The sequence below is a fragment of the Diaporthe batatas genome (assembly GCF_019321695.1).
Source record: "Diaporthe batatas strain CRI 302-4 chromosome Unknown Contig00011, whole genome shotgun sequence".
Classification (NCBI taxonomy): Eukaryota; Fungi; Ascomycota; class Sordariomycetes; order Diaporthales; family Diaporthaceae; genus Diaporthe; species Diaporthe batatas.
The window spans coordinates 1,514,369-1,527,966 of NW_025408558.1; the positions used below are offsets into that span (position 1 = coordinate 1,514,369).

The 13,598-nt window shown below is 49.2% G+C and overlaps 5 protein-coding genes across 5 annotated transcripts; 3 read left to right on the plus strand and 2 right to left on the minus strand.

The window, feature by feature from the left end:
* Positions 1-1,095, plus strand: KVR01_009108 (uncharacterized protein; the record flags this gene model as incomplete). Its single annotated transcript, XM_044790529.1, has 2 exons — positions 1-920; positions 1,002-1,095. 2 exons carry the CDS (start codon positions 1-3, stop codon positions 1,093-1,095), a joined length of 1,014 nt encoding a protein of 337 aa, XP_044641610.1.
* Positions 1,096-2,612: 1,517 nt separating this feature from the next.
* KVR01_009491 (uncharacterized protein) lies at positions 2,613-3,734 on the plus strand (the record flags this gene model as incomplete). The annotated part of the gene is made up of 3 exons (XM_044782411.1): positions 2,613-2,711; positions 2,767-2,999; positions 3,059-3,734. The coding sequence occupies 3 exons, from the start codon at positions 2,613-2,615 to the stop codon at positions 3,732-3,734; spliced, it is 1,008 nt and encodes a 335-aa protein (XP_044641993.1).
* A 2,498-nt stretch (positions 3,735-6,232) lies between these two features.
* Positions 6,233-6,721, plus strand: KVR01_009302 (uncharacterized protein; the record flags this gene model as incomplete). The annotated part of the gene is made up of 3 exons (XM_044786344.1): positions 6,233-6,509; positions 6,592-6,650; positions 6,692-6,721. 3 exons carry the CDS (start codon positions 6,233-6,235, stop codon positions 6,719-6,721), a joined length of 366 nt encoding a protein of 121 aa, XP_044641804.1.
* A 499-nt stretch (positions 6,722-7,220) lies between these two features.
* KVR01_009039 (uncharacterized protein) lies at positions 7,221-8,395 on the minus strand (the record flags this gene model as incomplete). The annotated part of the gene is made up of 3 exons (XM_044782363.1): positions 7,221-7,854; positions 7,983-8,220; positions 8,344-8,395. The coding sequence occupies 3 exons, from the start codon at positions 8,393-8,395 to the stop codon at positions 7,221-7,223; spliced, it is 924 nt and encodes a 307-aa protein (XP_044641541.1).
* Positions 8,396-10,494: 2,099 nt separating this feature from the next.
* On the minus strand, positions 10,495-11,899 carry KVR01_009547 (uncharacterized protein). The gene is made up of 2 exons (XM_044794170.1): positions 11,350-11,899; positions 10,495-11,297 (listed from the first exon to the last, which is right to left on the minus strand). Exons 1-2 carry the CDS (start codon positions 11,851-11,853, stop codon positions 10,581-10,583), a joined length of 1,221 nt encoding a protein of 406 aa, XP_044642049.1. The 5' UTR covers positions 11,854-11,899; the 3' UTR covers positions 10,495-10,580.
* Positions 11,900-13,598: the final 1,699 nt, after the last annotated feature.

Sequence of the window (13,598 nt, forward strand, 5' to 3'; positions counted from 1 at the left end):
ATGTCTCTCTTCTCCTTCCTCGCGCCAACAACGCCGACCACGCCGGCGGGCGAGGCGGGCGAAGCGGCCCGCGACCCATACAACCTCGACAGATTCATCAAGGCGCAAGACCAGAACAACGCATTCGACGAGGTCCTCGCAGCCTTCAGAGGCGGCCACCGCAAGCCCCACCCCGCCATCACCTGGATGTGGTTCGTCTTCCCCCAGATGGACCACTGCCAGACGCAGTCGCTACGCGCCAGGATCAGCAGCGACGGCCTCTCCTACGAGGACGTCGACGAGCACAGGTGGCGGCGCAGGGACGTCTGGCCGGCCGGCCACGCGCTCAGCAGCCTCGACGAGGCGCGCGCCTACCTTCGGCACCCCATCCTCGGCGAGCGCGCCCGCCAGGCCGCCACCACCGTCCTCGAGAGCCCGTTTGCGGACAAGTTTGCGCTGATGGACAACATCCCCATGGACGTGGCGCGCCTGCACTCGAGCATGACGGTGCTGCGGCAGGCGGCGCGGTTCCCGCGGTGCATCCACGACAGGAGGGAGGACCAGCTCGGGGAGAACCGCGTGTTCGCGCAGGTCATCAACCGGTTCTTCGTGCGGTTTGCGCACAGGGACGAGGAGGGCGACTGGCTCGACCAGGGGAGCAGGGCGCTGATGGCGCGCAAGCCTGGGTCGCGGCACAAGCCCACGCTGCAGTGTCTCGAGGAGGAGGAGCGCGTGGCGATCCAGCGGAGGGCGAAGGAGGGCGCGGGGTGTGTGTGTGGCCATGGCAAGGAGGAGGTCTTGGAGATGGATCGGGCTTCGAAGAGGAAGATGGACGATTCGCGGGGGGCGCTGGAGGCGGAGAAGAGGCGCAAGAGGCAGAGGAGGGAGCAGAAGCGCAAGGAGAAGGGGAAGAGTGCTGCGGATGGCAAAGATGCCGCCAGGTGAGTCTGGATGGGGAACTATTGCTTCATTGTTTTTCCAACTCGAGGATGTCGAGGACACTTGACTGACGCCAACAGCAGCGCTGACGGAAAAGCCCCCGCCACGGAGACGAACAACCAAGCTGTCAACCCACAACTTCCGGCTCTAGATTCTGCTCCCACCGGCAGAGATTGACTGAGAGGAGGAGAAGAAGGAGGAGGAGGAGGAGAAGATCTTCGGAAAATCATGAGATAACGGTCGTTGCCGTTGCCTCGGATGAGCCCTGGCTCGCAGTCTGCCGACTCGAAGCTTAGCCGACGGCCTAGAAGGCCGAATGGGTAGGATCTCGATCGGCTGACCTGCCCAGATAGAAAATTCGATCGATTTCATAAACGACATCTTATTACTTGACGCTGTCGTGCACCACATCCACCACAAAGCAGTCTGTGCCAAGTTGCTACACACAACGGAGCCTGACACGAGCGTTTCCGCGACGGTCCACCGCACCGGTACACGTCACCGTTTCGATCACTGGCCAGGGCAGTCCAAGACCGAAAACAGAAGGACAGAAGGCAGCTGCATCTTTAATCCGTGTGAAATGGACTACGCTGAATCGGCAGTTGACTTGGAGACTGAATGCCCCGGTGTTTCCTCAATGACACTGGCACACATGGTTGAGCCTGGCCAGTGCGTTCAGACAGACATGGAAGGCAGCCGGGCTCCTGTCTCACAAAACGGTCATGGGATGCCGGCAGGAACATTTCCATGCCACTGCTGGATTTGAACATCCCAGAAGAGCACACGGGCTAGACTTGCATCTCTGACGTACCTCATACCCCGTCCAGTCGACGGCACCCCACTACTGGACCACCTCCTGCTCATTGTCTGAATGAACTTTGCGCAGGGGCGGGGGCTCAGCTCTGATGAGAGGCAGGATGGGGGCGAGCAGAACGCGAGGGCCTGACTGCCCTGGGGCTCTTTCAAATGGCCTCGGAAGGACTGCCCCAGGGCACAGACTGGGGTCATGGTTGGCAGGGGAGAAAATGGAGCCTGCCGGACGTTGTCAAAATTGCAGTCTGTGCTTTTCTAAGTGGTGTCTACCACTCTATGGAGATCATCGTGGAGGCGGCCACGATGAAGTTACGATCAAGATGCAGCTACTATGGTGCCAGTGAGCTGTGCTCGCCCGCCTGGATAGGATGACGAGACCGGCTCCCTGTTGCTTGATTGTGCAGTCTGACTTGGCTGAATCAGCAAATTCATCCGTCTCCCAGAACCCAAGAAATGATGGAAATCATCAGAATTGCACCACTTGGGGAGGATCAGAAGTCCCGCCGCAGTTGCAGGGAACCACCAGTTTGTAATGCAAAGGTGCTGTGAGCTAATTTGACTTGTGCAGGCAGGTCGGGGTCTTCCGGAGGCTGCCTTCCACTGTTCAGGGTGGGTGGGAGGCGTCAGTAAGAGAGATGATGAGTTCGACGCGGGAAAGAGCCCTCCTCAAGAGTCTGCCTTTTTATCCACTCCCCCTGATTCCGCCATCCTCTGTTTACTTTCCTCCCTCTTCATACCTGGCAGAGCCCACCATCACCAAGCCAGCACTCCCATCATTCATCATCGTTTTTTTGCTGGCCTGTCCGACCAACATCCATCGCTCATTCGAATCCTGATTCTTCAATCTTGTCTTACCCAGAAACGAAACCCATTCCCTCACAATGAAGCCTGTTTCCTCTCTCGGCGCCTTCCTGGCGGTCGCGTCTCTGGCCTTTGCGGCGCCCACATCCAACTTTGAAGCCAACAAGCTCGTCGATCCAGTTCGTCTCTTGCTTCTTGCCCAGTGACACCCCGTCACTGACACTAGCCTACCAGAAAGATTTGGTCGACTTGGTCGAAGAAGAACAACTCCTTGGTCTTGCTCAAGCCATCCAAGAGTTTGCCTACGAATCTCCTGAGAGGAACAGATTCATCGGCACCCCGGGCCTGGACAAGACTATGGATTTAATCGAGCGTTCTCTCAACGGCCAATTTGGGGACGAGTTCGACTACTACGACGTTTCGAGAGACTACTTCAAGTACAAGCACAAGGGCGAGGTGCTGAAGCTGTAAGTTCACGTCGATGCTGTCCCCATCTTCGCCCTGACCGTGCCTGATGGGTCTGCAGGTACAACGTCATTGCTCAAACCAAGGGAGGTGATCCGAACAATGTCCTTCAACTCGGCGCCCACATGGACTCGGTCGCTGCTGGGCCAGGCATCAACGACAACGCCTCGGGTGGCATCGCTCTCCTTGCCATCGCCTACGACCTCGCCAAAGAGAATTACACCGTCAACAATGCCGTCCGGTTCTCGTGGTGGTCCGCTGAGGAAGAAGGACTCATCGGCTCTCAACATTACGTCAACGGGCTAAGCGAGGAGGAGCGCCAGAAGATCCGCCTCTACCTCAACTTCGACATGATCGCCTCCCCTGCCGGCGAATATGGCATCTACACCAGCGAGTTGGACAGTACGGGCTTCGAAGCCCCGCCAGGTGTGGAGGAGAATGAAGAGTTTTTCCAAGACTATTTTGACGACACCGGCCTGAAGTGGAAGACTGTCCAGCTCCGCGGTAACAGTGATCACTGGCCGTTCGTCAAGGCCGGTATCCCGACAGGTGGCCTTCACGCTGGCAAGGATCCCAACTACCACACCGCCAACGACACTGTCGAAAACATCAACATGGACGTGTTTTTCGAAACGACCAAGGCCATCGCCCATGCCGTCGGGACCTACGCGCTGAGCTTCGACAGTCTGCCACCCAGGGACTTTCTCGACAATCTGCAACCCAGGGACTTTCTCTGAGCTGAAAACTCGCGGTTCAGGTTGGACTTGCGAGACATTGAACAGGCAGATTGGTTCTTTTGTCGGACTACGCTCGTGCAGCACGTATGCAATGCCTAGTATACCACTTCGAGTAGTAATACAAGTAACCTAATACCATCAGACATTCTCCTCATCCTGCTTGTGTTCCATCTCCTTTTCAACCCGATTCCTGACTCGTCTGACTGTGCTGTCGTAAATGCCACCCGGCCACCGTACGCCAGAGTACTGATCCCTTCCAAAATCTGCCAAGGTACCATCGCGGCGGACCCAGCCTCGCAACATTTGAAGTGCCGTAGCTTCTCGGCAGAAACCATGCCAGTCCATGTGAGTGGCGAATCGGACTCAACAGATCACTGCACTGAACTAGGTCCTCCCATTGCATGAAGCGGCTTATCCACGGACGGCAACATTCATATAGGTGCCCCATGAGAGAGAAACCAGCCCAGTCCCGAAAAGCTTGACTCACATTCAGTCACACGAGCACCTGACAGACTTCTAACTGGAGCCGCCAGCATCTTCCGTAATGCGTGTATGTTAGTTGCGGATTAATATGAGGGATCCCCACCCCTCTCTTCACATTGCCCCATGGCGCATGTAATTACTATGTCTGTGTCTCCGAGGACCCCCTCGCACCCGCACTTGAGGGTGTTGGGCTTCGAGGCCAAAGGATATATCGAGGAGAGATTCCAACACAGTCTGTGTCTTTTGCTCGGATCTGGTTGTTGTTCTTGGAACGGTGATGCTGGTATCTTGCCTCTGTATGTGTGCCTTGAGGACTCGGCACGCCACGGCCACCAGGGGTCGGATTGATGCCCTGCGCTCACGAGACGTTGGTCTACAGGTGTACTATCCCCCACATGAGGAACATGCTCGGCACGTCTTGGGCGATGGAGCTGTTCCGGAGAAGCTTCTCTTGCCATGACACGGGCTTGTAGTCAACGGAAATCAGAACAAACCTTCGAAACACAGGTCCTACCCAGCCTGTAGCTGTGATGATGGGCCGGCGGGTTGTCAGTCCCCCTCCGAAACAATCACTGTCCCCATCACCAACCGCATGCGTCACCATAAAAACAATCCTCTTATATAAATTCTTTGCTTCTGGAATGACCACGTACTGAAATTCTGGATTCTCTTTTTCACGTTTATCTCGAAGTTTTCTGCTCCCTCTCCATCCTACCTAATTTGACTGTAGCCATGCCTCTGCCAGACACTGCGACATGAGTACCACTGGTCCATACCCGCCGCAAATTCCACACGAGGGCGATCTTTCATAAGTAACCTCCTGAGTACAGCTACAATAGCCCCAGCCATACTTGCTTCGAGGGGGCACAAGTGTGGAACTGACGGGGCCACCCAGATTTTGTTTTGAAACAGCCGTTCTGTGGCATGACATGGGCAATCGGTATATTCAAGTGACACTTGGTGGAAGGAAACACATCTCCTCGCAGTGATTCCCATGTCATAAATATTTGAGGTGAGCTTTGCGACGTTATGATCAAATCGCCGTATTGCTACCCAGGGATCAGCCCTTCCACAAACAGCTTGACGATCTGGTTATAATGACATTGATTATCTGGAGTTTTCTCCCCTTTCGCATAAGTTTTGGGTAGTGCGCCCGTCTTTCTGTACAGCACCATGTTCGTTCAGCTACATAAAACCCCCAGATAACCCATTTATAATGATATTGCATGTGCGGAATAGAAGCGAAACCAGATAATGATGGTCTGACTTTGGTGATACAAGCTGATATAAGCGATCTCGTGGCTGGACTCACTGGGGCTTGCTCATGCAGGAGGCCTTCTCGATCCTATCGATAAGCCTGCGCCCCGCTCTCAAACAGCACCAGGCTCCCTTGCCTCGTCCCTTCTCTTGCATCGATCCTACATTACTTATATCATCAACAATATCTGACGTGGGCCTCGAAACCTTTCTCCGCAAATTCCAAGTGACGCCATACCGTTACCGTCGATACAGGCGGCTAAAGCATCTTGTCGGACCTTGGCATCAACGGCAAGATGAGAGTGAATCATGTTGATGCCCGAACTCCCCTTCTTCCCCGTGCTGTCTTTCCTCCCCGTCCTGTCCCTGGAGTGCAAACGGAAGAGGTGTCGTATCTACATCGTTATAGCTTTTGGCTAAGGTTCCAGGTTGCTGTGTTCGCGTCCGCTCTCATCCTCGTGCTCTTCCATTTATTTTACACACGTGCACCGCCCTCGCCTCCTGCTCCCTCACCTCCTCCTATTGACACGCTGATCTGCTACTCCACCCTGAACACATCAAGGGGTTACGCAAGCAGCGAAGCTCTCAGCAACAACGTTTTGGATTTCTGCGACAATGCTGCGAGAAGCTTTCCCGGTCTCCCTTTTAACTGGAAGCATTCCCAAACGTACTATCCACACACGCCTGACCAGTACACGATGTCCATGACAATATCAGATCAGAAAAAAGGCTTCAACCACATCCAGTGTGCCGAAGCTATGAGTGCCATTATCAACGACTGCGATGTCTCCCTGGAGGATATCAACCCGATGAACTGGAAGCAAGGCGGCAAGCGCATGCTACAGGAAAATACGTACCAGATTGATATTTTCCGCCAAAACCGGCCCTGGCCGCCCCCTAACAAGCCAAGACAGAGCTGTTGGGGCTGGTGGAAATTCGTTCTGCAGCATTATGATATACGCGGCGCTGGCTGGGCGAACCATGACTGGGGACAAAAGTCACTTCAGCCAGCAATTAATCCGTGTTGTGGACCGGGTAGGTCGGGCAGCGAATGAGGTGCCAAAAGATGGACTTTCTTCTGCAAGGAAGGTGGTGACTGATACGGTGTCATGAACAGGAAGCCTTACTGGTTGGAGCTTCAGATACTTTGACCAGCCCGACGAGCACGGGTACGAGGTATGTAGAAACCGTCATGTACACGTTCCTCTTCCCGTTAGAATTGTGCTTACTTTCCTTCCGCCAACTAGTGGCACGCATGGTTCAACACCGCTCTTGGGACAAGGAAACGCTGTTTTGATAACAGCATGGTACAGTGCGCAGCTGGCGGTCCCTGCGATTCATACTGCAGCGGGAATGGCTAACGCAAGCAAATCCGCCTTCTTGAATGAGGATAAGTGCCAATAAGGCCTGAATAGGGAGGCTTTTGCGCAGCAGAATCTCATACATTATCACTTGATCGAATGGGTTGTGGGATCGGCACTGCTATACACCAATAGGTCGAGTGCGTCATCCAAGATGTGCGCTGGTTTACAGACATTTGTTCCTGCATAGCTAATTCCTCGAATTGTGGTTGAGCTCCAGCTTGCTTTATTAGATACACGGGAAAGCTCAGATATGGCGCATGAATTTATTGTTTACTCTTCTTTTCACAAGCAGCCAAAGGCGGCCACTCGCTTCGATCTGCCATGCATCTACTCTGGGTACGCAGTGGTACCTCGACTGCGCAACCTTGAAAGAGTCTGCCAACTATCTCATACCGCTGACCTTAAGCTTCTCCCATAACTTCTCCTCCTCTATCAGGATGTTCTTTCCACTGAACTCGCCCTCCATGTTGATAGGAGGCAGCAGTGCCTGGTAAGGGACGGTGCGGACGCGCACGTCAGATGGCATGCCCTGCTCGGCATATTGCATGCCCTCGACGATATCGCCGTTTCCGTACTGCTCCTCTGTCACGAGGCGCAGCATGATCTGCGCGCATTCCTCGGCAGTCATGTTCATGTCCTGCTTGCGGACCTTGCCGACGCAGTACTCGGCCTCGACGGCGGGGGTGTAGGTGGTGGACGGGCACATGCAGGCGACGCGGATGCCCAGACGGGCCTTGACCTGGGCCAGCGACAGCGTGAATGAGGTCAGGGCGCCCTTGGAGGCGTTGTACAGCGGCGTGCCGATGGTCGGCAGGTACGCGCTCATCGAGGCCACGAACAGCAGGCTGCCCGCGATTTTGTTGGACATCCAGTAATCCAGGGCGATCTGGGCAAACCGGATGGGGCCCATCTGGTTCACGGCGAAGAGGTGGTAGACTCCTGGGGCGCCATTGGGGTCGTCCTTGGACAGGGGGGAGATGCCTGGGAGTTGCCAGAAAGTGGAGGAGGGGGGTTCCCTGTTGTGATTAATTATCAGTGAGAACTGATGTCCATGCCCTTTTCTTCCATTGCGGGCTATCTGCGGAGGTCCGCTACAACAATTTGAGGTGGGAATATCGGAGGCACTAGAATTACAAGTGCTTACCAAATGCCAGCGCCAGGGCAGACCAGGTCAATGCGTCCAAAGGTCTTAAGGGTGAACTCCCAGGTGTCAGAGATAGACTTCCAGTCGGACTGGTCGCACCTGTGATAGACTGCAGAGACGGGAGCGGGGTGAGGGAACTCGGCGATGAGAGCCTTGGCTTCCTCGCGCAGTGCGATATCTGCGAAGACCACGGAGCAACCGGCCTTGAGAAGCTGCTCGGCAAAAGCCAGATTGATCCCTATGCTCATGCAAGTGTCAGAATCACGATGCTGCGCATGCTAATGCCGAATTATAAAGGGAGCTGCCAACATCGTGGGATACGCGTAATGAACCATGGGGCAAAAGATGCGAGGATCCGTACCACTGCCAGCACCCGTGACCAGAGCAAACTTTCCCTTGACTTCGTACGACATTGTGTGATGAATTTCTAAGGATGCAGGAAAGGTCTCGAGGCGGTAAATTAGAACACAGGGCAACTTGTTAAATTAAGACGGCGGAGGGGACCGTCTAGGTACGGTCAGCTACGACACCACTAACCACTAACACACTAGGCAAAGGTACCTCATGAGATGAGAAGTAAGCACTAGGCACATGGTTCAATCGGGACTAAAGTAGTCGACTGCCAAGGAAGATCGGCCTCCTGAAATGGAAAAATAATGCATCTCTGTCCCCGAGGTCTATGTTTTAAATCGCATCTGGTCGTTCGGAGACCTGTTAATCCATACACAAACCTACATGGCATGATACACACAGCTTGAGGGACGACAGAGTCCCACATAAGTGGACAGGCGGATTGGGTAACAGAAGATCAATTCACGCGTATCCTAGGGCAGATTCTGTTGACAGCCAAGGCGATCCGCCTCCAAGAGTCTGGTTGAGCTTGTCAAACAAAATCCTTCGGGGCCTGTCCTACTTCATACCCTTAGGGTAGTAGATGTTTACGTGCAGATAGAACCTCATTGCATTCTCGGCGAAGTCTTGGAAGAGCAGCTACCCAGGCGCATTAGTTGTGGTCCGCCAACTGCTCATAATTACTCACTCCCTACCAGCACAACACTGCATGGGTAGACGAGCTCACTTACTAGCGAGGGTCCTGCCCAATGTGGACATAGAGGCGCGGATCGGTTGACCAGACGATGTGAGATCGACGCTTTACTCTGGTCGAGCTGCAGCCAACTGCCCATCCTGCGGCGCAGTCCTGCATCTGCTTGGTGACAGGTCACATTTGGAAAGGCCGCGTCTTGTCCCAGGCCAGAGGGCTCCAGGGGACGCCGAGCCTGGAAAGCTTTGCGAGTGATTAAGAGAATCTTGAAACCAATCACGGATTGGTACCCACAGGTTTCGTCCATGATTCTCGATTCTGGTGTTTTATTCTGCTCCCATAACATGAATTACGACCTAATTGTCAAGAACCCCCGTATTTGAAAGCTATCCCAAATTCGGCGGCCTCATAATGTTTAGAAGGTATCGTAGCTTGTACCAGAGCCTGGCGGGGAGATGCTCGGGGCAGTCTCAAACGTAACATTGGCGACTTACCCGAACACAAAAACCGCGTCTTGCCTTCGCACAGGCTACTCTGCTACAGAGAACTGTTTGGGCACGTCGATCGCCATCACTTTTGAGCGTCCCCATGCATCCGCGAGTGGTCCCTTTCTTATGTTGGAGTTGATGACTATCAGAACTCAATTTCAGAGCGCATCGACGACATTATGATCTAGACAATTTGCGAGGACGACCTTGCCCTGATCGCTGGTTCTCTACCAATGCTGCGAGCCATTTTGAAGTCAATCAAGGGATTCATGCGGCGGAAGTCGATGCAAAAGACGAGCTCCACCGACTTGATGAGTATGGGAAAGCTTCAGAAGATCCGGGACCAGGCTGAAAATGAACGCGAGCGCATAGCCATCACCGCCGACCATAACATGGGCCAAAAGCCTCGAACCAACGTCACCTTGAACAGCAATCTGCAGCTGCAGTAACACCCACGCGAAGAGCTAATTAAGCCTTCACCCTGCTGCTGAGCTTCGGTTCGTGATTACACATCAAGGTGGCTCGGAGTGAATCGATGCATGTCGAAACGAATTGACCGTTGCCTGGTGTCTGTTGACATAACTTGATGGGAGCAGTGGTCCACTGATGAGGTCTGGGCTATTTTGATATACAGCATGGTAGTCCCTTTGCGTGGCTCCCCCGAGTTACTCAAAGTCAGGGGCTGCCTGCTATGTAAGGTGTCGTGTATTCCGTAGAATACGAATAAATATATGTATCTATGGATCCCAACATGTCTAGGGCCCCTCAAGGTGGGAACTACCTAGGTAGTGTCCGTTTGTCTTATGTTGATTGACTGGTTTCCCTTCTATTCTGTGTGTGTCCGGGGACATACATAGCACTTTCATACGTAGTAAACGCACAGAACCTAGCGTCTAAAAAACATATAGTGTCGATAATAGTGGTTAGAATACGAGAAGTGCATGTCCTTTGCGAGATACAGCCAAGGCTAAAGAGCACTGCCTTGAATAAACCCATATGATTATCGGCCCGTGCGACTCAGCGAAATTCACTTGAAGACCACCATGCTATGACTGGTTCGAAGCGTGATTATACTGCTACACTTGTGACTTCGGTGCCTTCGTTCAGCTCTGCCACGACTCTATCATAGAACCCAAGTTTCCCAATACTAGTATATGCTCCGTACGAGTAAGCCAAAGTCTGGCTCAAGTTGCTACCGAGAGAGTTTGAGAGCAGGCTGTCTTCACCTTCCGCCATCTCCGCCATCTTCACCATCTCCAGATACTCGCGCCGCTCGCGCCACTGTTCCTTCACGCTCTCATCGAGAGGTTGCCCATCTTGGCCGTAATGCTGGGGCAAATCAAAAGACCGGGGCATGACCGAAAGGAACTCGGGGTAGCCAATGAGACTCCACGGGACCGTGAATGCCCCTTCCCAATCAATGATTCCTGTCACATCGAAGCTGGCCTCGTCCACCATGATGTTGCTGTGGAGGAAATCATCGTGGGATAGTGGGAATGGTCCGTCGTTGGAAAAAGGGAGTTGTTTAGCCATGCCTTTGATCTGCCGAGGGAAGTCGTCGATAATCTTGATCATCTTTTCCGCCGAGATTGGTCCTCTCTGCATCATGCCTGTGATCGTTTCCTTGTCGAGCTTGAAGCTGACGTGATCGGCCCATGCCTCAAAAAAGGCCGCCGCTGTATCAAACGGACCGCCGATTCCCGGAATAGGGCCCGACTCATATCCGCCGTCCTCCATTCGGATGACAGTTCCGATTTTCGGGAGTCGCAGTGATGTCATCTGGACCTAGTACAGTCAGCCGACATAAAATCCAACACGGTGGGCGCCAAGAACTCACATGACACTTAGCCACAGATTGATAGAAAGGTTTTCGGTACTCTACGGGTATCACGCCGTGGTGTACTTTGTGGCCACCGAGAGCATCCATAGCAACAATACCGGGAAGCATTTCGATGAGCATGAAAGCAGATTCTGCAGCATTATTCATATCGGTGTTGTAGACAAAGACTTGGGGTACTGGGAGGCTGGAATTGTCATGAATGAACTGCATTGTTGCAATTTCATTCTGTAGGAGTTTGCCATAGGAATAAGAAGGATGACTTCTTATGATGGGAACTCGGGCTGCCCAGCGAGTCTTGTTGGAGAACTCGAGTTGACGGACGACGTTGTTGAGTCCGCTAGTTATCTGGTCCAGGGCCACACAGCTCAAGCTGTGATTGGCGTCGGAGGCTATTCGGCAGAGCTGATCCCAGTTGACTTGGTTGAAACAAGCAATAGTTTCATCATCACTGTTCTGGAGGAATTCATGGACTGTTGTCCAGGACGTTGAGGCTGTGGCCATGGGTAGTGTGTTGTGAGAGAAGTCAATGAGCTGCTGAAAAGAGTCCAGTGAGTGATGATGGGGTCGGGCGTGATCCCCAACCAAAGTCAGACCTTTTGTATGTTTGTTGAAATTGCTAAGGATTATGATGTTTGATTGGTTGATCTGGGTTCAGGGTGCAAACATCCAACCCCTCTGTCAGCTGTTTTCACTAGCTCACTCAGTACAAGATTTTAGCTGTAGGTACCGTATGAAATTTGGTATCTGCTAATAAGTCTACCCTAACAAATTTCTCCAATTGAAGCTACTTGAGTACAAAGCCCCTTCTGGTGCCTTCAGGCTAGCCAGGCAACAGGCCCTGTAGGCAACAGCCTGGAGTAGTTTCTTGGCGCTACCTTAGAAAGTACGTATAAATGTGGGGATGTTGTTTGGAAAAGTAAGTACTGCGTGAGTTATCAAATACTAGGTGGGGAGCCCTTGCTAGGGCCTTAGGAGCTATTTGTCTAAGTCTAAGAGGGTGGGCCTACAGCCGCTAATAGCTTTTATTCCTATTTAAATCGCTGTTTAAATCCCTAGATTTTTATATATTTTAAATATTTATATAAATTAAAATAAAGTGGAGGTTTTCAAAATATATCTTATAAAATAAGCGAATCACTATTAAATTAATATATTAATTAATATATAATAAATAAAAATATTTAATAATTAATTAAATAAATTAAATTAATAATTAAAATCTTTTTTATAATATAGTTTTATACTTATAATTAGTTTTTAATTCAATTATATTATATTATTAAAGGTTTATTTAATATTTAAGTTAGTTTAAACTATTTTTAAATAATTTAAATAATTTAAATAATTTATATAATTTAAATCATTTATTTTTATAAATATAAACTTTAAAATAAAATTCTTAATTTTAAATTTAAACTTTTATAAATTTAATATACTTTATATTAAATTTATAATTACTTAATCTTTCTAAAAGTTTAATTATTTTAAATATTAATAACTTTTTTAAAGTATAAATTTATTTTATATATTTATAAATTTAATTATTAATAGTTATTTCTTCTTTTATTTATAATAAAGATATTAAGATTATAAATTTCAAACTATATATAATAATAAAGTATAATTACCTTACTTAACTATATTATAATTTAATAGATTAATAAATAAAGTAACTACTTTAAAATAGTTTAACTTATAATATAATAAAGTAAATAGATAAATATTTATTTAAATAAAGTTAAAACTTTAATTAAAGGAATAATAACTTTATTTTTATTTATTTTAATACTCTATCTTAATAATAATAGAAGTTTAATACTTTTATATAATACTTATTAATATTAAACTAAGTAACTTATACTTTATAATAACTTTAACTTTTATAAACTAAGAATATTAATTAAAAATAATATAACTTAATATATTAATATAAAAGGTATATTTTATAATAAATAATATTATAAGTAATTATAAAGTTATTATAAAAGTTTTATATAATAAATTTAATTAATTTAATTTTAAAAATATATTATATTTTATCTTTTAAAACTTTAACTATTTATATTTAGTTTAATAATAAACTTAAAAGAATAGTTTATAAATATTTTAACTCTTTATTTAAAAGTAAACATTTAATTATATTTATTCTTTTAATTATAACCTTTATTTTATTATTTTATTTTCATTCTTTAATTTTATTCTATTTAATATATTTTATCTTTCTTTTTTAAACTATTTTTTAATTA